At 41.5% G+C, this 23,075-nt stretch overlaps 2 protein-coding genes across 3 annotated transcripts; one reads left to right on the top strand and one right to left on the bottom strand.

The window, feature by feature from the left end:
- Positions 1–3,907: 3,907 nt before the first annotated feature.
- Positions 3,908–4,583, bottom strand: ANXA2R (annexin A2 receptor). Its single transcript, XM_054684393.2, has one exon. The coding sequence runs from the start codon at positions 4,581–4,583 to the stop codon at positions 4,002–4,004; it is 582 nt and encodes a 193-aa protein (XP_054540368.1). The 3' UTR covers positions 3,908–4,001.
- A 1,631-nt stretch (positions 4,584–6,214) lies between these two features.
- Positions 6,215–10,779, top strand: LOC134809963 (uncharacterized). 2 transcript variants are annotated; one of them, XM_063810500.1, is made up of 2 exons: positions 6,215–8,104; positions 9,827–10,779. In XM_063810500.1, exon 1 carries the CDS (start codon positions 6,853–6,855, stop codon positions 7,288–7,290), a length of 438 nt encoding a protein of 145 aa, XP_063666570.1. In that variant the 5' UTR covers positions 6,215–6,852; the 3' UTR covers positions 7,291–8,104; positions 9,827–10,779. The 2 variants fall into 2 exon arrangements, with proteins under 2 accessions (XP_063666570.1, XP_063666568.1); XM_063810498.1 differs by having other exon boundaries at positions 6,357–8,104; positions 9,777–10,779.
- Positions 10,780–23,075: the final 12,296 nt, after the last annotated feature.

Genomic DNA, 23,075 nt, shown 5'->3' with positions numbered 1-23,075 from the left:
AATAAACCTTACTTGGGCATGGTATTGTTCTTTAACATACATTTCTGATTTCTATTTGTTAGTATTTTGGTGAGGATTTCTGCATCTATGTTTAGGTGCAATCTTGGTCAGTAGTTTTCTCTTAGTGTCCTCGGTTTGCCAGGAAAATGCTGATCTCATAAAATAAGTTGGGAAGTATTCCATATTCTTTTATTTTCTAGAATAAATTGTGTAGAATTTGTTATTTATTCTTTGAATATTAGGTAAAATTAGTCAGTGAAATGGTAAGAACCTCTAGGTTTTTTGTTTTTGTTTTTGTTTTTTTTTTTGGAAGATTTTTGACCATGAATTCAATATCTTTAATAATTGCAAAAATTTACAGATTATTTTTCATGAGTTGGGTAGACTGGATCTTGCAGGATTGATGCATTTTATCTAATTTGTTGAAATTATGAGTACAGAGTTGTTGTTAGACCATTTTTAAAAGTTACCATTGTGGTCCAGGTGGGGTAGTTCATGACTGAAATTCTAGCACTTTGGGAGTCCAAGGTGGGCAGATCACTTGAGGCCAGGAGTTGGAGACCAGCCCCACCAACATAGCAAAACCCGGTTTCTACCAAAAATACAAGAAGATTAGCCGGGTGTGGTGGTGCATGCCTGTAATCCCAGCTACTCGGGAGGCTGAGTCACAAGAATTACTTGAACCCAGGAGGCAGAGGTTGCCATGAGCCGAAATCGTGCCAATGCACTCCAGCTTGGGTTTCAATGGGAGATTGTATTAAAAAAAATAAAAAAATTAAAAAGTTACCATTGTGAATAGGTTGATCAACATAAAGACACTGCTAGGTAACAGTCTGCCTCTCTAGATCCGCTTAAGGCTCTTCAGTCAGCACTGCGTTGCAAGAAACAACCTGTATGGACTGCACTGGAGAGCTACTTTTGCTCCCAGGCTTCTGATTGACTTTAGACACTGAAAGACAACAGCTGTTCAGAGATATGGATTAGTAATTTATTACCTTGTTTTGTTTCACCTAGACCTCAGGGTACTGAAATATTTTATCTGAAGTAAAATATAGGCTGGCTGTGGTGATTCACACCTGCAACCACAGCACTTTGGGAGGCCGAGGCAGGAGGATTACTTGAGGCCAGGAGTTCAAAACCATCTTGGGTAATAGAAAGATAAGCCATCTCCACACACACGCATACACACACACACACACACACACAGTAGCCAGGCATGGTGGCACGTACCTGTGGTCCCAGCTACTTATGAGGCTGAGAAGGGAGGATTGCATGACCCAGGATGGTTAAGGCTGCAGTGAGCTATGCTTGTGCCACTGCACTCCAGCCTGAGGGACACAGCCAGACCCTGTCTCAAAAAAAGTGAAAAAAAAAAAAGCCAAAAAATACTGTGGAGTGGCCCTTTCTTCAAGCATCTGCTTGCTTTCTCTAACACCACTCATTCTATTGCCCCTACTGAGCTTGAAATGATAATGCTTTCTTCAGGTGCCAGGTCTGGAGTGCTGGTGCACCTATCTCAAAACGCTGTCTCAAAACTCCAACAGGGAGCACCTAACGGTACTGGGTGCAACATTGCTAGCACGGAGCAAACAGCAGTCCAGTAACCTGGAAACAACAGGCTCTGCGAAACCAAGGATTCTGACAAAGAAAAATTGCCAATTCCAAACATAGCCTGTTTTAGAGAAATGAATGGCGTTGTCATCGAAAAAACACAGACTCGATTGTGACAGAAATACCGCCACAAACGCAGGTACAGGGACAGCCGACACCGAGAACCAAGGGAAGCGGCTGAGAGCTGCGCCTCCACGGAATAACTGCCAGCCGACACAGTGCGCGTGAGAAACCGGCCACTCCATGATACGACCAGTACTGCCACGGAAAAGAATCCGACGTCGCCAACAAGCGGTGCTACCATGAGAAACGGCTGCTTTTGAAGAAAACAGCCAGGAACGCGACTGAAAGACACTTGCTCCCAGGAAGAATTGGCATTTGTTCCAAAACACAGCTGGATAAACAGAGAACCTTCGCAGTGGTTGCACCGAAACGGGGTCACCCAGCACCTCAGCGTCCTGGGCTCTAGCAAGCCTCACAGAAGCAACCGGCAGTGCTAACACCAAGGAGCACCTAGAGCGGCAAAACTAGCAGTAATGCCATCGACGAAAGGCCAGTTAGGCCAAAAGAATAGAATATTTAGTTCCGGGAATTATAGGCCAGCGCAAACCAGACAGCATAAAGCTGAGGGTCAGCAAAACAAAAATTAGGAACAATTTTTTTTTTTAAAGGGCAAGTTAGCTGAAAAACACACGCACACACAATAAAAACAATACATTTGGGAAGATTCATCAAATGAAAATTCAAAACTAAGCAAAACATGGAAAAATGGACTCTACAAAGAAGAAAATGCAAACACTTCTAAACAATGTGGTTTCACAGAGGTAATATCGCTGTCAGGCCTATATCAATATCTGCTCGGTCTCACCAGGACTTCTAACTAAGGGACTGCAGACACTGTTAAACCGCTACTTGCTACTCCTAAAATATCTTCTTCACCTACGTGCCTGGACTTCTATATTTAAAACTCAGGCATAAGTAAAGCAGGGTAAGTTATTATGAAACCGAAAGTTACTGGGACTAAGGAGTCGCAGGCATGGCTATGCTAGTACTGGTTGCGACTAAATATGGACTTGCAAGAGCTAAGAAATCACATTCACAGGGGCACTTAAAATCGAAGCATGCACTTGTTACTCGAAGAAATCCCTAACCCAGGACTCGCTCAGAATATTTCGAACGCAGAATTAAGCATCTTTATCGCAGGCGAAATAAGCCGATACTTATTTCGCTTAAGTCCGAACTTGCTATGCAGAGAAACCACAATCAGGGCTATTCCGAGTGTAGGAGGTTTAAAACTCCCGAAAAGGCAGTCAAAGCAGGCAGGGCCAAGCCGGACCTGCTGTGCCTACCGGAATTGCTAAACCCAGTTGTGGTACCATTAAGTAACTGGTAGTTCTCTTATAAGCCAAGCTAAACTGTTCCAAAGAAAAAGACGCTGGAAACACTGCTAGCCCTGAGACCCATGAATAAGTAGTCTTTTCAATTATTTATTTATTTTGAGACAGGCTCTCGCTCTGCTGGAGGGCGTTGGTGCTATCCGGCTCACTGCAGCCTCGACCTCCTGAGCTCAATCAACTCGCCCACCCCAGCCTCCGAAGCAGCTGGGACTACAGGTGCGCACCATCTCACCGGGCTAATTTTTGCATTTTTTGTAGACACAGGCCTCACCCTGTCGCCCAGGCTTTTCTCAAACTCCTGAGCTCAAGCAATCCGCATGCCTCCGCCGCTGAAAGTGCTGGGATTACTGCCGTGAGCCACGCTGCCCCGCCAGAATAAGTAATATTAAGAACTGGTCATCTGTGAAGTTGTATTAATATAAGTAATTGCGTGGTCCTTCCACGAGAAATAGCAAAGATTGATAAACCTCTCAGTCTTATGATCGTGAATAAAATTCCTGAGTGTAAAACAATGAATCGATATACTCAAAAAAAGAAAGACCGCTGTTAAAAATAAAATTAACAATTAAAATTAAAAAGACGTTATAATAACGTAAAAGACATGATATAAAATTAAATGTAAACAAACAATACATTTAAAAAGCAATAATTAGAAAAATAGTAGGAATAAGATTTAAAAATACAATGGAAAAAAACAAATTTTAAATTTGCCAAAAACTCTTAAGAATTCTACAATCGTAAAATAGATTTCTCAAAGTGAAAACAGATACGAATGAAATATTTAATGAAATAAATACAAATATTTAAAATACAAGAAAACTGAAAGTAATAAGCGACGCGAAACAAGAAAGAAACATCAGGGAAAAAGAGAATTTAAAAACTGACAACCAGCAATGAAAGCACATCTTAATGTATTTTTATTTTCTAGGTGGAGACGTTTGGTAACTGAGAATCTTTTCAAGGAGGAGAATCCAAAAAGCCTTCTGCTGCTATCTAAGGCTGCTTAGCTCCACAGATCCGTGAACAGCACGCCCAGAGTACAGAGAGCGCGGCAAAACCAACGCGAAGAATCCACTCCAGGCAGTCTGAGAAACCCGGGAGGTGGCGCCACGGCTGGAGGGCAGGAGGATGGCGGCGTTCCAAAAGGCACCCGCTGTCACAGACCTCGGTGTCCTGCTGTCTGTCCCAGGGATGGAGAGGACTGCTCCAGGGAAGCTGCTGGAGCCTGAGTCTGTCGGGTTCCTCTGCCTGCCCCACCTCTTCTACGGGTGCCTCTTGCTGCTTCTGTGTCCCCGGCCAACTGAACTCAGTGGGCTTCGCTGTACTTGGTTCCAAGGTGCTCTGGACTCCAGGAAAGAGTCCGTTTTGCCAGTAGACTCCGGGCAGCCGCCAGCAAGGGCTGGAAAGCAGTCCCAAATCACAGCTGTCCAGTGAGTACTCTCCTAGTACAGGATACAAAGGAAGAGGCCACGGCCCACGATCTTCTGAACTCACAATAGGTGGAGGCTGGGGCTCTGGCGCCACCTCTGCGGAATCCCAAGCCCGCTTCACACAGCCAAGAAAATGTTGCTCCATCCCTTAAGCCTCAGACCAACGTTTGCGCTGATCAAGGAGGGAGAGTCTCTGCACTACCATCAGCCTGAGTATTTATGCTCCGCAGAGCCCGTGGGCGGAGGCCAGTCAGATATTAAGAAACTCAGTAGTAACAAATGCACGAAAATTAGTAGACAAATGAAAAACGATAACATTTTAGAGAGTACATAGAACCAAAACGAACCGTAATTCCGACAGAAAAACATAGCGAGAAAAGAAACCGAAATGAAATGACACTAAGCAAATCTTGCAGAGAACTAGCGCTACAGAACGCAAGTATTAAAGAGCGCTGCAAGGGCCAAGAACCACCCGTTTCCGGGAAATGAGCGTTGCTGCCACCGGAAAACTGTCTGCTAGGGCTCTGCCCTAACCACCTTGCAAACGAGAAACTGGCGCGTTGAACTTAGCAAGCGCCGGCACCTAGCGGATAGCGCTGGTATTGCCAAACAAATATCCGTTTCGGCGCCATAAAGGGTGCTGCTAAAGAGAAACAGCATGGTCTTAGAACTAAGAGCGGTGCTTCCACACCTAAACAACCTGTTTGGAGGAATGAACCAACTCTGTTTCAATGTGTTGTACCAGAAAAATGTGTTGCGGCATTTAATTTGTTTTAATCCGTTCAATGTGTTTGATAGGTTTAATATGTTTTAACCCGTTTTAATGGGTTGTGACAGAAAAAGCGCCGGCTAATGGTACCACAGAATTACCAGTGCGAACAGCGGCTCGGTGCAATCACCGTTCTGCACGGCAAAACGGGGTTCAGGAAGTTCCTAGGAGATACTAGCGGTTGTAGGAGCGAGAAAGTGACAGCACTGAGAACCTAAGGACCCCGCGAACGGGAAATGTTACGTTGGGTGCAGCAACTGAGAAAACGCCCAGTGGGCGCCACTGGCAAACGTGCTAATACAAAACCGCCAGCTCCGCATAGGAAGCGGAGCCTCCAGACAGAACTCGGAACCTGATACCAGCGAGGCTAAGACCGAGCTCGGCTCCCCGGCTCCTGAGAGAATGAAAGTCAAGAAGCACGAATCTGAGACGCTCAAAATTAGAAGAAAAAAAAAATACATAATTTAAAATAATGAAAGTCTGAAATGCAAGTAAAAATGAAAAACACATCGGTAACGTTGTCCTCAGAGCAAGACACAAAAATAATTTTAAGGTAAGCAAAAATTACAGAGAACCAACCCTACAAAGAAGAAATTACAAATATGGCTAAGCGATGCAATGCCTACCATTAGAATATTTCTGTCAGATCTAAACCCCTGCAGGTTGCTCCTGTCATAATTTCCTACGAGAAAAAAAAAAACAAAAATAGCCACGGTTAAACGTGTTTAGCTACGTCTAAAAAATCGTAGTAGCTGGTACATCCCGATTTGGTCTACAAGAGGAAGAAGTCTCGATGGGCAGGACTTGCTATTGTCAAAGGGAGCTTGGTAAAACTGAGAAATCGCGATCGCCGGCATTTCCTGACTTCCACGGGAGTTTTAAAAACACACAAGCATAGCTAAGACAGGACTCGATATTGCGAAACCAAACTTGGTATAAGAGCTCCCAACACTGCTAAACTGGTCATCACTAAACCTTTAAAAAAAAAAAAAAAAAAAGGATTCGCTGGTACCCAGATTTCCACAGGAGTTAACCATTTCCTGCGCAGCTAAATCAAGTCTTACCAGTAGGAAACCGGAACTTGCTAGGACTAAGAAACTTGAGGCTAGGCTGACCCCATGGTTGTTATGATTAGAAATCCGAGGCCACTGGAAACCCGGAGCTGCTGACAAACGAGTCACAGAGTAACTTCGCCTTCGCATGGGGAAACGGGTGACTTCCTACGGCCTAGATATCGCAGCCAGGGCTAGACCGGTGTTTGTCTTAAGTCAGGACTTGCTTGGGCTGAGAAAATACATTTTGGCTATTCCCCTACTTGGACAGAGGGTGGAAATCCCAGGCACCGCGAAATCGAAACTTGCTGGGACCAAGAAGCCAACGACGCGCGAAACCGTGGGGTCCTGCGACAGAGACGCCGGCGGCGCCGCCACAGGACTGCGTTCTGGAGGCCGAGCCGGAACCCGTGCGGCGGCGCTGGGAAGAGACTGTGCCCCTGCAGCTCCCCTGTCACCGGCTCCAAGGAGCGTCGGGCTCCCCCCGCCCAGCCCTGCAGCACCCATCCGGCAACGCCAGACTCGGCGCAACGGGGGCAGCTGCGACTTTAAATCTCTCAGATCCGCGGCCTGAGGGCTGCCGCCACCGAGAAATGGAGGCACAGAGCTGTGAACAAGAGACCACGGCTCGCCGAAATGGCGGTGCCAGGAGCCTGAAAGGGAATGCAGCCGGCGGGGTTGTCAAGGACAACATTTGTTTTGGCGCAACCAACGGTGCCGTCACCAAGAAACCGTCGACTCTGAGAAAAAAAGAGAAGTTCGGCTACCGAGAAACTCCGTGCAGCAAGTGCTGTGACAGCAAAACCGCCGGCTCCGCGCCGCTGGCGAAAGAGCCAACGGAAACGCCGGGTGCTGCGATCGCGACGCCGGCACTAGAGGGCCTCGGATGGAGAAAGCCCCGCACCGAGACGAGGAAACACTGCACAGCACGACTAGCAGTTGACACAGACAGAAAAGTGTCTCGTCTGCTCTCTGGGAGAAAGCGTGGATCAAAACCAGCAACTCAGTGGAGGGAACCCCGCAGCCACTGAAGAAGTTGCCCACGTGGCGGTGGGGCCAGAGAAACACCGCGATTTCGACGACAGCCGTAGGGATACGACAGAGAAACATGCGCGGCCACAGAAGTACATCCAGCTCCGCGCAATCAGTGGTTCTGCGATCCAGAAACCGCCAGCTGGGCTAGACTAGAAACTTCTAAAAAACTGTCGTCCCATAGCAGCTTTCCTAACCACGACAGACAGTCGCCTTTAGAGAGCACCTAACGGTGCTGAGACCGGCCTGGGCCAGCAAAAGCGCAGAGCGGTGCCGGTGCCAAGAAACGCCCGACTTGGTGAAACCAACCTTGTGACCACCGATTCCACTGGCTTCGCAGGACGCAACGGGCGAAGGCGCGGCTGAGAAACCGCAGGCTCCCTTCACCGATTATGCTGCGGGCTGGGGATGGTGGGGGGCACCCGCGAAATTGTGAAACCAGCGGCGCTGGGACCCAGCGATCAGCTGCCCGTAGCAAATGTCTGTGCAGTTGCAAAAGATAACTTTTGGCGGAAAGAAGGTTGCCGCCAGAGAGCATCCGATAACGCTGACAAAGGCGTGGCGTTGCTAGTGAGAAACAGCCGGCGCTGGGAAAGGAACGGTGCAGCGACCGACCAACTGCGCGCTCGGTGCCACCAAAGTGCTACTGGCTCTACCCACTCTGTCCCCCACGGGTTTAGGGAAGTCTGATGTCTTTTTCTTTTTTCCTCTGTCGCCTAGGCTGGTGCAGTGATGTCATCTTGGCTCAGTGCAGCCTCGACTTCCTGGGATCCGATCCTCCCGCTTCAGCCTCTAGAGTAGCCGAGACCACAGGTGAGTGCTACCACCCCCGTCTAATTTATATATATTTATATATATAAATATATATTAAAATACATAATATTTTATATTTATATATAATATAAATAAATATATAATATTTTATATTTATATATAATATAAATAAATATATAATATTTTATATTTATATATAATATAAATAAATATATAAATATAAATATATATTTATTTACATATAATATATAAATAAATATATATTTATATTTATATATTTATATATAAAATATATAAATATACAAACATATATATTTATTTATATATTATATAAAATATATAAATAAATATATAAATATAAATATATTTATTTATATATTATATAAAATATATAAATAAATATATAAATATAAATATATATTTATTTATATATTATACAAAATATATATAATATATAAAATATATATTATATAAAATATATATAATATATAAAATATATATTATATAAAATATATATAATATATAAAATATATATTATATAAAATATATATAATATATAAAATATATATTATATAAAATATATATAATATATAAAATATATATTATATAAAATATATATAATATATAAAATATATATTATATAAAATATATATAATATATAAAATATATATTATATAAAATATATAATATATAAAATATATATTATATAAAATATATAATATATAAAATATATATTATATAAAATATATAATATATAAAATATATATTATATAAAATATATAATATATAAAATATATATTATATAAAATATATAATATATAAAATATATTATATAAAATATATAATATATAATATATAATATATATTATATATTATATATAATATATATTATATATTATATATAATATATAATATATAAAATATATTATATAAAATATATATTATATAATATATAATATATAAAATATATATTATATAATATATAAATATTATATAATATATAATATATAAAATATATATTATATAATATATAATATATAATATATAAAATATATATTATATAATATATAATATATAATATATAAAATATATATTATATAATATATAATATATAATATATAAAATATAATATATAAATATATATTATATAATATATAATATATAAAATATAATATATAAAATATATATTATATAATATATAATATATAAAATATAATATATAAAATATATATTATATAATATATAATATATAAAATATAATATATAAAATATATATTATATAATATATAATATATAAAATATATTATATAAAATACATATTATATATAATATATAAAATATATAATATATAATATAATATATAATATATAAAATATATAATATATAATATATTATATATAAAAATATATTATATATAAAATATATATTATATATAAAATATATATATAAATATATATATATTAGTGACGGCGGTCTCGCTATGTTGCCCAGGCTGGTCTCGAACTCCTGAGCTCAAGCGATTCGCCCGCCTGGGCCTCCCAAAGTGCTGGGATCACAGGCGTGGGCCACCGAGGCCCGCAGGAAGTCTGTATTGTTCTTGCATTCCACCCAGTGCATTACGCAGGGGGAGAGTAGTGGGCTTATGCGCCGAGAACCAAGCAGATCCTGTTGGTCCCAGGAACAAAGTATAAACCATTCTGGTCGCCAACAGCTTCCTACGCAGGAAACAGCCATCCACCCTCTGTGACTGGGCTTTTCCAGGTCACCCCTCGCTGCCAGGCTCTCTTCCCGGTCCAGAGCCCACAGGATCCTACAGGAGGGGCCAACAACTGCTTGCCTTTGAAACTTGAAATTCTCGGTCTAAGGTTCCTTAGGAGCGTAAAAGGCACAGCGTTTTCTGATCGCAGCTTCAGGTCTCCCCCGCCTGTCCCGGTACCTCTCCTGCAGGACGGAACTCTGTGGGAACCGCTCGTTGATTCTGATGGTTAACTGTCAGATATCCTTGATATTGGGCATAGGATTTGCAAGAGGGCAGGAGAGAAAAATGAACTGCAAGACTCCAGCACAAGAGGTGGGATTGCTGGCAGATGTCTGCTCCCTCTCCAAACCTAATGAACATCTCAAAGTGCCATCCACTTTCCTATACCCTTGATCTGTGAAATGGATCACTGACGCTTTCTCTGTCTTTCCGGAAATGCAAAACAGGTGAATTTTCAAGCGCTTGAATTGTCTCTCACACTTTTCAGTCAAGAGTGGGGCTATAAACTCCTTCCTCATAGGAAATAATGAACTGCCACTGCTTGGAAGTAAAACGTATTTTTCCCATAAGCTTTCACATTTCCCCCAAAAAATTATACATCCAGATGTAATCCCCCCAAGAGGCTTACAGACCCTACCAGGAGCGTTCCCACGCGAACGCATCATCTCCCAATCGGATCCTGAAAACACCATGCAACCAATTCCATCCTTTTCTGGATCAACCTGGGCAGAGGACAGGTGCAGAGGAGCCCAGAGAAGGGCCTTGACAAGTCAGGAGACCCAATTTGGGGTCGCAATTGTCACTCACTCCCCAGGCGTTTGCTTTGATCTTCCCCTCCCACCATACTACTTCTTCTGCTACCTGGTTTCTCCCTGGTGTTTGAGGATCCTCCAATTGCCTTCTGGTCTTACAGACGGGAGAATAAAGGAAAAATGGCATCGTTTCCACCTTAAAAGTTACAAGCACTTCACCAGATGGTACAGCCTAGGTAGAGCCTTTGTAAAACAAATGCCCGCCCACTGCTTCACCCTCCTCATTTCCACCTCAGCAAAGCATTTTAGCAGAAAAGCTGACCCAGAGCAGTAGCTCCCTGCTGTAATCCCAGCACCTTGGGAGGCTGAGTCAGGAGGATCTCTTTAGCCCAGAAGTTCAAGACCACCCTAAGCACAAAGTGAGATCCCGCCTCTACCAAAAAAAGAAAAAAAAAAATTGAAAAATTAGTCGGATTTGGTCTCGAGTGCCTGTAGTCCCAGCTACTCGGGAAGCCGAAGTGGGAGGATCTCTTGAGCCCTAGAGATGCAGGCTGCAGTGAATGGTGATCTGGGACCGCACCACTGCAGTTCAGTCTGGGTGACAGAGGGAGACGTTGTCTCAGAAAATAAAATAAAATAAAAAATAACATAACTGGGATTACAACCTCTGTAAGAAGGGGTCACCTGAGACATAATTACATATACCATTAACAGAGGAAAATGCTGCAAATTATACTGTGTCCCAATGGTAAGAGGCCACCCATTTAAAAATATATACATATTTCAGAGATACTAAAGGAGAAAAATGTTTACCCTAGAACTGATTAAATTCAGGTATCCACTCCTTTATTTTCAATCTTTAGTGCCATTTTTTAGTTTGTTTATGTCTTGAAAATAGCATAGAGATTAGAGTTGTAATTTTTTATTTTTTAAATTATTTTTATTTTGTTCACTTATTTATTTATTTTTGAGACAGAATCTTGTTCTGTCACCCAGGCTGGAATGCAGTGGCACGATCTCAGTTCACTGTAACCTCTGCTTCCGAGGTTCAAGCCATTCTTGTGCCTCAGCCTCCAGAGTAGCTGGGACCACTGGCTCCTGCCACAACACCCGGGTAATTTTTGTATTTTTAGAAGAAACGGGGTTTCACCATGTTGGCCAGGCTAGCCTCGAACTCCTGATCTCATGTGATCCACCCACCTCGGCCTCCCAAAGTGCCAGGATTACAGGCATGAGCCACCATGCCAAGCCAAGTTGTAATTTTTTGAAACCTATTTTTTGATTGTATTTGTTTTTTTCACAGTGTAGCTCAATACACTGAAATGGTTGGGTAAGTGGGAAAATCATCTTCCCCACTCCTCCAGTATCTGTAAGGTGCAATTTCTCATAAACACTTTCAGCTTCTTGCCTCCCCTTTTAGTTCTCCTCACATATTGTGTGATGAAAATCATTATTTGTGACAGACACCATACCAACTATATTTTGTGCTTTATCTTGTTTCATTCTCAACCGAAAAATGTGGTGAGCACATGCTTTGTGCTGGGCTTGCTTCTTAGTTCTCTCCATTTTGTAGATGCACAGCCTCACTTAGGGAAGTTGGAGTGCATATAGCTCTGTCTGTGGCTGAATAGATGAATGTAATTTTAGCATTCAGTGTTAAGAAATCAACTCTTGGTGCAAATTTAAGGCTCATCTTCTAATGTAGTGTGTGTGTGTGTGTGTGTGTGTGTGTGTGTGTGTGTGATTTTACTGTGTCCCTTCTCCCTAACACTCCAGTTCAAGATAGCAACCTACGTTCTGAGTTGATTATTCTGGACACACTCTCTCAAAATATGACTGTTGGACACCAGAATACACCACCCCAATATACCAATATACCTCTGGCATATTGATTATTTCAGGCCTAGCATGGTAGCTCACACCTGTAATCCTAGTGCTTCGGGAGCCCAGGAGTTCATGAGCAGGCTGGGCACATAAGGAGTCCCATCTCTACAAAAGTATTTTTTAAAAATTAGCTGGGTGTGGTGGCATGAGCCTATAGTCCTGGTTACTAGGGAAGCCAAGGCAGGAGGATGGCTTGAGTCCAGAAGTTTAAAGTTACAGAGAACTATAATCATGCCACTGCATTTCAGCCTGGGTGAAAGAGTAAGACCCTGTCTCTAAAACAAAAACAAAATAGGGCTGGGAACTGGTGGCTCACGCCTGTAATCCCAGCACGTTGGGAGGGCGAAGTGGGCAGATCACTTGAAGCCAGGAGTTTGAGGCCTGGCCAACAGTCTCTACTAAAAATATAAAAATTAGCTGGGTGTGGTGGTGCATGCCTATAATCCCAGCTACACAGAGGTTGAGGCACGAGAATTGTTTCAACCCAGGAGGCAGAGGTTGCAGTGAGCCCAGATCATGCCACTGCACCCCACCCTGGGCGATAGCGCAAGAAGACTCTGTCTAAAAAAAACCAAAACAAATTAAAAAAAAAACAAAACAAGATGAGAGAAAACCTTCATCTGTACTGTACTGCTATACTCCTTACTCCTCTTTATGACAGAATACAGAAAGATAAAGACAAAGAAAAGACTATTCTGGGAGGAAAGGGGATGAAACAACATGATTCATACTACAAAGTACCAAAAAGTACACCAGAGTCGATACACCAGCACTAGTCACACAAATCCTTTTCTCCCATCAGTCAATATTTTGGACAGGAAAAATAGAGAGTGATTTTTACTGTCTACTTCACCAGATTCCACAGAGTGGGGCCTGGAATCTGGCTGGTAAAAATTCTTTATCCTTATGCTGGCTGATCAGCTCCTGGTTTCCCTCAACTGTGGGCTTCCAAAAGAGCCAAACTTTGGGTTCCTGCTCACAGCACCAAATTTTCAGGGGCCAAGGGAAATCTTTCTCTGCGCACTCTGAAAGTTTGCTCTAAAATCGACTCACAGAGGCAGATTAATAGGAGAAAACACATACAAAATGTATGATTGCTCAGCCCCTCAGTGAGGTGCAGGAGGTTATATACCATCTTGAGGTTACACAAAAAAGTGCATCATGCCAAAACAGGTTATAGGAGAGAGAAAACTTGTAAGGGTTCAGACTCTGTTAATCCTTCCTAGATCCAGACAAGAGAAGGCCCGTATGAATCAATGCAGATTTTCTACAGATGCAAATTTTTCCCACAAACAACAGCATTGCAGGGCTACTTATTTTGCTGGTTCTCTGGCAGCCATCTGAAAATATTTCAAATAAATATATTTTGGGGTTAAACATTTTTATTTCTTTCAAGGTGGAATATTAACTGTGTATGTCTCTTATAGATATAGTTTTAAATAAATAAGGGAGTCCACTTTTTCTAATTTGTTAAGATATGTTTTGTTTTAATAATGACAAGGGGTTAAATTTTTAAAAGATTTTCTGCATCTACTGATATTATCACATGGTTTACTTCCTTTTTAATGTTAATGTGTTGACTAATATTAACTGATTTTCAAGTGCTAAACCAATATTGAGTTCATGGAATAAATCCCACTGGATCATGATGTATTTTTTAAAACATATATTGCTGGATTCAATATGCTAATACATTATAATTTTTATCACCTGTGATCATGAGAGCTCTTGGCTAACCAAAAAATTGGGGGATTGACAAGAGTGATATACAAAATAGGCATATAAATATTCATACTTGCTTGATATTTAAAAGGGCCTTTTAATTTTTCTGCCCTGCTCAGGCAGACTTATTAAATACTGGCATCATGTCTCATTCGGGGCCATTCAAAGGTCAATAGTGACCTGAATCATTCTATTTTTGTAGGCATCCTCATAATCTTTTCAATACAGATTGAATTATTTAGGATTCAGTCTGCAGAAGAAAAAAGTCAAAGCATATAAGGTAAACAGAGAGGCATATTTTATTGGCCTGGCTTCCACAGGAAGCATTAGCTAAAGTGAAAACTTATGTGCCACTTTTTAATTCAAAAGTGGTTTTTTTAAGAGAGCGGGAGTTAAAAGACAGGGTAATTAGAATAGGAAGGAGTAAGAGACAATTCAATGGTGTGCTACTGAGGCAGAAAATTTAAAAATAAATACGCATTCATTCACTCCAAGAAAAGTAACAGGCAGGGCAAGGGTTAAAAAGAAAGGAACAAGTTCTCCTCTGCCTAGCAAGCTCACTTCAAGGACAGTTATAAGATACCCCTGTCCGGAAAGCCAAGTCCAAAGGAATGGGCTCCAGACACCCGCCCCTGCTCCAGAGCAAGGTTGAATGAAAAAAAAAAGAAAGAAAGACAAATTCTTTTACTGTTACTCCTCTCCCAGGCTTCTTAAGCGAGATTATGTTTTACAAATGTCTGTATTTAGCCAGTTCTTGTTTTTCTTTCAATGCAGGCACAAGACCACCGGCTATGCAAGGCCACAAGTTATGCTATGCTATAGATTATGTGACCTATCATATGATTAGCTGCTTTTGTTTTACTTTTGTAAGCCAGCTTATAAAAACCCCACTCTGTCTTTGTTCTAGGCTCAGCTTTTTGGATGCAAATCCACTGAGCTGGTGCGTACCTAAAATAAACAATCCTCCTGTTCTCCATATCAGTCTCTCTGGTCCTCAGTTTCCTGCAACACTACCTCATTGGCCCACACTGGGTATCACGCAGGGTCAGAGGCGAATTTACCATGCAGCTAAGGAAGCTTAGCTTTTAGGATCCATTTGAACAGGTCTGTAATTTTGTACTCAAAATTTTTATTCTTTTTCTTAAAGAGAATCCCCCACTACTTTTATGAACATTGGGTTCTATTAACTGAACCTACCCTGAACACAACAGTTTGCTTGATCACATGGAACCATCTTCTAGGAAGCCCTATCTATGATAGCTTCTAAGAATAATCCACTTAGGATGAAAGAAAGGGGAAGAATATATCCACTGTGGGAGAAATAAAACAATCCTGACACAAAAAGACCCCTGTGTACCCAACAGAAGAGAGACAGAACACTAGTATTGAATTAGCCTTAACAGATTTACATGCATGTAAGGTAGCATGACAATAACTATAAAGCTGGCTCATATCTCATATGCTTTGAACAAAGAATGGGGAAGAATGAGAACTGCTTTTACTGCTTCAAAAGAAAAGAGGGTACACCTTGTGACAGTTTCCCCTATACTGAGAAACCCTCAGCTCGTCCTTGGAGGTGCTGTTAAAAAACATCTGGATGTTATTTTCCTATGGCCCGGGTACATTCTGGAGACCGGGCTTAATCCCTAGAGATATTATATTTCCACTGTTAGAACAAAGATTCAGAGTTGTTACCACGTTGAATGTAATATCACTGTTTTCTTTCTTTTGTGGTTTTTAGGAACAGAAACAACACACTCAGACTTGAGAAACTGGTCTGGTTTAAAAGGGTTCCTGGCCTTACAGGTGAGTAAGAAATGTCACTTCCTGGCAGGCTGAGGAACATCAGGATATTTGGAGGACCTTGACAAGGGAAGAATTCACCGAAATCTATAGGTATTCCAGGCAAAGTGTGACAGCAAGATCCTGGTATGGTTTCCTAGCCTTGAGAGGCTTTTAAAAGTCTAATTTGAGATTCCTTATTAAAAGATCCAGAAAAGCCAACCTAAAGAGAGCTTGTGTGGTAAAACACTATTCCTGCTGCACTTGTGTAAATATCAGGCCAACTTTAAAGACACTAAATTTATTTTGCAAGCAAATTACTCTTACTAATACTTTGATGATGTCTGATAAAAAGGGAGTAAGTATAGAGAAAAAACTTTCAGAGAAAAAAATATAGTGCACCTGTTATTAGACTCTAGCTCATTGTTTTTGAGGTTTTTTCGTCTACCTGAAATCTAGACTGGATCTTGAATTTTTTGTTTCCTGTAATATCTGGCAATGGGCTGGGTGTCAGAGCTCGCACCTGCAATCCCAGCACTTTGGGAGGTCGAGGTGGGAGGATTGCTGAAGCCCAAGACTTCGAGACCAGCCTGGGCAAAAGGCGAAACACCGTCTCTACAAAAAGTTCAAAAATTTGCTGGGCATGGAGGCATGCGCCTGTGGTTGCAGCTGCTTGGAAGGTGGAGGTGGAAGGATTGCTTGAGCCAAGGAGGTTGAGGCTGCAGTAAGCCTTGTTTGTGCCACTGCACTCCAGCCTCAATTACAAAGCAAGGACCCCATCTCAAAAAAAAAAAAAAAAAAAAAGGGCTGGATGCATTGGCTCATGCCTGTAATCCCAGCACTTTGGCAGGTTGAGGCAGGTGGATCACTTGAGGCTAGGAGTTCGAGGCCAGCCTGGCCAACATGGTGAAAACCCATCTCTACAAAAAATACAAAAATTAGCTGGGTGTGGTGGTGTGCGCCTGTAATTCTAGCTACTCGGGAGGCAGGGGCAGGAGAATTGCTTGAACACAGAGGTGAATGTTGCAGTGAGTGGAGATGGTGACACTGTACTCCAGCCTGGGCGACAGAGCAAGACTTCACCTAAAAAAAAAAAAAGTCTAGCTATGGCTCTTAAAACTAATATTTCTGATTTTTCTTCTACCCTTCTGGCTTTGAACTGCTGAAATTAAACTGCACTTTTCCTGAAGTCTTGTCAGCTGAAGCTGGATGGGTTAATATAGACTGCAGAGAAATCACCACCACTCATACATGGACTACTCAGAAATTTCACCAGAACACCTCATGCAAACTGCAAACCAGGAAATTCTGTCAGATTGCCACTGCCTACCCCCATTCAAACTGAAGATACTTCAAGCTTAACATCTAAAAATTTCTGACTGGCTGCCCTCTGGACTAAAAAAACTGAGTTTATAGTCAGTTCCAATCATTAACCTTTGTTTTTCTCGTTTCAATGAAAATATCTTTTTTTTTTTTTTTTTTTTTTTTGAGACAGAGTTTTGCTGTTGTTGCCCAGGCTGGAGTGCAATGGTACAATCTCAGCTCATTGCAACCTCCACCTTCTGGGTTCAAGTGATTCTCCTGCCTCAGCCTCCTGAGTAGCTGCGATTATAGGAATGTGCCACCACACCTGGCTAATTTTGTATTTTTAGTAGAGACAGGGTTTCTCCATGTTGGTCAGGCTGGTCTCAAACTCCCTAGGTGATCCGCCCGCCTCGGCCTCCCAAAGTGCTGGGATTACAGGCATGAGCCACCACACCTGGCTGGAAATATCTCTTATTAAATGAATGATCGCTTAGGCCTAACTTTGGTGGATGCCATTCTGCAATCCCACCACCTGACTCGAGACAGTCCTGTTAACTGTTTAACTGGACTGACCTACTCTCAGGACTGAGAGACTGGTATAATGACTAGATAATATAGTGACCCAGTTCCTGAACCGAGAAACTTTATAAGGAGGTTTCATGGTACCTTGGCAATTGAGAAAACCACAGAAGCAAGAAGGTTGGTATTACCACAATCACTATGCCTTTCTGTGTGGCAGCTGGCCGTAAAGGAATGCTCTGACCTACCTCCCCTGAAAGTAGAGCATAAAGCCCTTATTCCAGAGGAGTACTTCTTTACCCAGAGGCCAAAAGAATCTGAACAGACAGCCATTTCTGGGCTCCCCAGTGCCCATTTATTAGCACTAGATAATACACTTATTGTCCAATCATACTTCTACTTGACTTGTCCATAGAATCCAAGCCTAAAAATACATACTTTTTGTTGGGTCTTTGGTCCTCATTTCTGAGGGCTCCCTTGTCATGGAAAACTTTGTTAAATAATTTTTTAATGGTTTCTCTTGTTAATCTGTTTTGTTGTAAGATTGCAAGCCATAACCCTGGCAATGGGTGACAAAAAACTATTAACTTCTTGTCTCCTACAATAGACACTGTTAGTAACTGGACTCTACCCTCCCATGGAATTTCCCTCACTTCTTTTCTTGCCTGATTCAATCATAACAACCCTGCTGACTTTCAATTGTGCCTACAATTTTCACCTTAATCCTACCAGGTCCTGAAGAAATTTTTCCAGATGAATTAGTGATCATCTCCCAACTATTTGGACTTTGGTGTCTGCCATTCTGTATATGACAGAACATACTATAAAAGCACAGTCTGTACTGGACAGAATCATTTACTCCCTTTCCTAGACCAGCCACGTAGCTTGGCCTGATCTGGAGGCTAAAATATGGAGCCCCATTCATCATCTTTGGAAGAGCTGTCTTGAAGGCAGCATGTCCAGAGCCCCACATGCCACCTGACTTAAGCCTAAAGTAAGCTGGGATTGGGCACTGGACAACTTCACTGCACTGAGCCACCACTGCCAATGTCCCCAGTTCTGTGCACATATGAAGTGCAGTGCATTCAGGCTGCCATGCTGGGCTTACATAGGCTAGAGTCATTTCTGAAGTTTAAAGGGGACAAAAATGTTGTTGAGACCCACACTCTGGGGCCAATGGCTGAAACCACAGAAGAGCTACACTCACTTGAAAAATAAGTGTATGCTGAGATCGTTCGAAGATGGCCGAATAGGAACAGCTCCAGTCTAAAGCTCCCAGCGTGAGCAACACAGAAGACGGGTGATTTCTGCATTTCCAACCGAGCTTTGAAGAGAGCAGTTGTTCTCCCAGCATGGAGTTTGAGATCTGAGAACGGACAGACTGCCTCCTTAAGTGGGTCCCTGGCCCCCGAGTAGCCTAACTGGGAGACACCTCCCAGTAGGGGCCAACTGACACCTCATACAGCCGGGTTCCCCTCTGAGACGAAGCTTCCAGAGGAAGGATCAGGAAGCAACATTTGCTATTCTGCAATATTTGCTTTCTGCAGCCTCCACTGGTGATACCCAGGCAAATAAGGTCTGGAGTGGACCTCCAGCAAACTCCAACAGACCTGCAGCTGAGGGTTCTGACTGTTAGAAGGAAAACTAACAAACAGAAAGGAATAGTATCAACACCAACAAAAAGGACATCCACACCAAACCCCATCTGTAGGTCACCATCATCAAAGACCAAAGGTAGATAAAACCACAAAGATGGGGAGAAACCAGAGCAGAAAAGCTGAAAATTCTAAAAATCAGAGCATTTCTTCTCCTCCAAAGAATCACAGCTCCTCGCCATCAACGGAACAAAGCTGGACAGAGAATAACTTTGACGAGGTGACAGAAGTAGGCTTCAGAAGATCGGTAATAACAAACTTCTCCGAGCTAAAGGAGGATGTTCAAACTCATCGCAAAGAAGCTAAAAACCTTGAAAAAAGATTAGACAAATGGCTAACTGGAATAAACAGCATAGAGAAGACCTTAAATGACCTGATGGAGCTGAAAACCATGGCACAAGTACTACGTGATGCATGCACAAGCTTCAGTAGCTGATTTGATCAAGTGGAAGAAAGCGTATCAGTGATTGAAGATCAAAAGAATGAAATGAAGTGAGAAGTTAGAGGAAAAAAGAGTAAAAAGAAATGAACAAAGCCTCCAAGAAATATGGGACTATGTGAAAAGGCCAAATCTACATTTGATTGGTGTACCTGAAAGTGACAGGGAGAATGGAACCAAGCTGGAAAACACTCTTCAGGATATTATCCAGGAGAACTTCCCCAACCTAGCAAGGCAGGTCAACATTCAAATTTAGGAAATGCAGAGAATGCCACAAAGATACTCCTCGAGAAGAGCAACCCCAAGACACATAATCGTCAGATTCACCAAGGTTGAAATGAAGGAAAAAAAGGTTAAGGGCAGCCAGAGAGAGGTCAGGTTACCCACAAAAGGAAGCCCATCAGACTAACAGTGGCTCTCTCAGCAGAAACTCTACAAGCCAGAAGAGAGTGGGGGCCAATATTCAACATTCTTAAAGAATTTAAGAATTAAAGAATTTTCAACCCAGAATTTCATATCCAGCCAAACTAAGCTTCATAAGTGAAGGAGACATAAAATCCTTTACAGACAAGCAAATGCTCAGAGATTTTGTCACCACCAGGCCTGCCTTACAAGAGCTCCTGAAGGAAGCACTAAAGGAACAACCGGTACCAGCCACTGCAAAACATGCCAAATTGTAAAGACCATTGGTGCTAGGAAGAAACTGCATCAACTAACAAGCAAAATAACCAGCTAACATCATAATGACAAGATCAAGTTCACACGTAACAATACTAACCTTAAATGTAAATGGGCTAAATGCCCCAATTAAAAGACACAGACTGGCAAATTGGATAAAGAGTCAAGACCCATCAGTGTGCTGTATTCAGGAGACCCATCTCACCTGCAGAGACACACATAGGCTCAAAATAAAGAGATGGAGGAAGATCTACCAAGCAAATGGAGAACAAAAAAAGCAGGGGTTGCAAACCTACTCTCTGATAAAACAGATTTTAAACCAACAAAGATCAAAAGAGACAAAAGAGACAAAGAAGGCCATTACATAATGGTAAAGGGATCAATTCAACAAGAAGAGCTAACTATCTTAAATATATATGCACCCAATACAGGAGCACCCAGATTCATAAAGCAAGCCCTTAGAGACCTACAAAGAGACTTAGACTCCCACACAATAATAATGGGAGACTTTAACACTCCACTGTCAACATTAGACAGATCAACAAGACAGAAAGTTAACAAGGATATCCAGGACTTGAACTCAGCTCTGCACCAAGTGGACCTAATAGACATCTACAGAACTCTCCACCCCAAATCAACAGAATATACATTCTTCTCAGCACCACATTGCACTTATTCCAAAATTGACCACATAGTTGGAAGTAAAGCACTCCTCAGCAAACGTAAAAGAACAGAAATTATAACAAACTGTCTCTCAGACCATAGTGCAATCAAATTAGAACTCAGGATTAAGAAACTCACTCAAAACCGCAAAACTACATGGAAATTGAATAACCTGCTCCTGAATGACTACTGGGTACATAACTAAATGAAGGCAGAAATAAAGATGTTCTTTGAAACCAATGAGAACAAAGACACAACATACCAGAAACTCTGGGACACATTTAAAGCAGTGTGTAGAGGGAAATTTATAGCACTAAATGCCCACAAGAGAAAGCAGGAAAGACCTAAAACTGACACGCTAACATCACAATTAAAAGAACTAGAGAAGCAAGAGCAAACACATTCAAAAGCTAGCAGAAGGCAAGAAATAACTAAGATCAGAGCAGAACTAAAGGAGACAGAGACACAAAAAACCCTTCAAAAAATCAATGGAATCCAGGAGCTGGTTTTTGGAAAAGATCAACAAAATTGATAGACCACTAGCAAGACTAATAAAGAAGAAAAGAGAGAAGAATCAATAGACGCAATAAAAAATGATAAAGGGGATATCACCACCGATCCCACGGAAATACAAACTACCATAAGAGAATACTATAAACACCTCTATGTAAATAAACTAGAAAATCTAAAAGAAATGGATAAATTCCTGGACACATCCACCCTCCCAAGACTAAACCAGGAAGAAGTTGAATCCCTGAATAGACCAATAACAGGCTCTGAAATTGAGGCAATAATTAATAGCCTACCAACCAAAAAAAGTCCAGGACCAGATGGACTCACAGCCAAATTCTGTCAGCGGTACGAAGAGGAGCTGGTACCATTCCTTCTGAAATTATTCCAATCAGTAGAAAAAGATGGAATCCTCCCTAACTCATTTTATGAGGACAGCATCATCCTCATACCAAAGCCTGGCAGAGACACAACAAAAAAAGAGAATTTTAGACCAATATCCCTGATGAACATCGATGCAAATATCCTCAATAAAATACTGGCAAACTGAATCCAGCAGCACATCAAAAAGCTTATCCACCATGATCCCTAGGGTGCAAGGCTTCATCCCTAGGGTGCAAGGCTCATTCAACATACACAAATCAATAAACCTAATCCATCATATAAACAGAACCAAAGACAAAAACCACATGATTATCTCAATAGATGCAGAAAAGACCTTCAACAAAATTCAACAACGCTTCATGCTAAAAACTCTCAATAAACTAGGTATTGATGGGACTTATCTCAAAATAATAAGAGCTATTTATGACAAACCCACAGCCAATATCATACTGAATGGGCAAAAACTGGAAGCATTCCCTTTGAAAACTGGCACAAGACAGGGATGCCCTCTCTCACCACTCCTATTCAACATAGTGTTGGAAGTTCTGGCCAGGGCAATCAGGCAGGGGAAAGAAATAAAGGGTATTCATTTAGGAAAAGAGGAAGTCAAATCCTCCCTGTTTGCAGATAACATGATTGTATATCTAGAAAACCCCATTGTCTCAGCCCAAAATCTCCTTAAGCTGATAAGCAACTTCAGCAAAGTCTCAGGATACAAAATCAATGTGCAAAAATCACAAGCATTCCTATACAACAATAACAAACAGAGAGCCAAATAATGACTGAACTCCCATTCACAATTGCTTCAAAGAGAATAAAATACCTAGGAATCCAACTTACAAGGGATGTGAAGGACCTCTTCAAGGAGAACTACAAACCACTGCTCAATGAAATAAAAGAGGACACAAACAAATGGAAGAACATTCCATGCTCATCAATAGGAAGAATCAGTATTGTG

The sequence above is a fragment of the Pan troglodytes genome, chromosome 4 (assembly GCF_028858775.2).
Source record: "Pan troglodytes isolate AG18354 chromosome 4, NHGRI_mPanTro3-v2.0_pri, whole genome shotgun sequence".
Classification (NCBI taxonomy): domain Eukaryota; kingdom Metazoa; phylum Chordata; class Mammalia; order Primates; family Hominidae; genus Pan; species Pan troglodytes.
The sequence above is the reverse complement of the archived record's forward strand: the minus strand, read 5'-3'. Positions and strand labels throughout refer to the sequence as shown.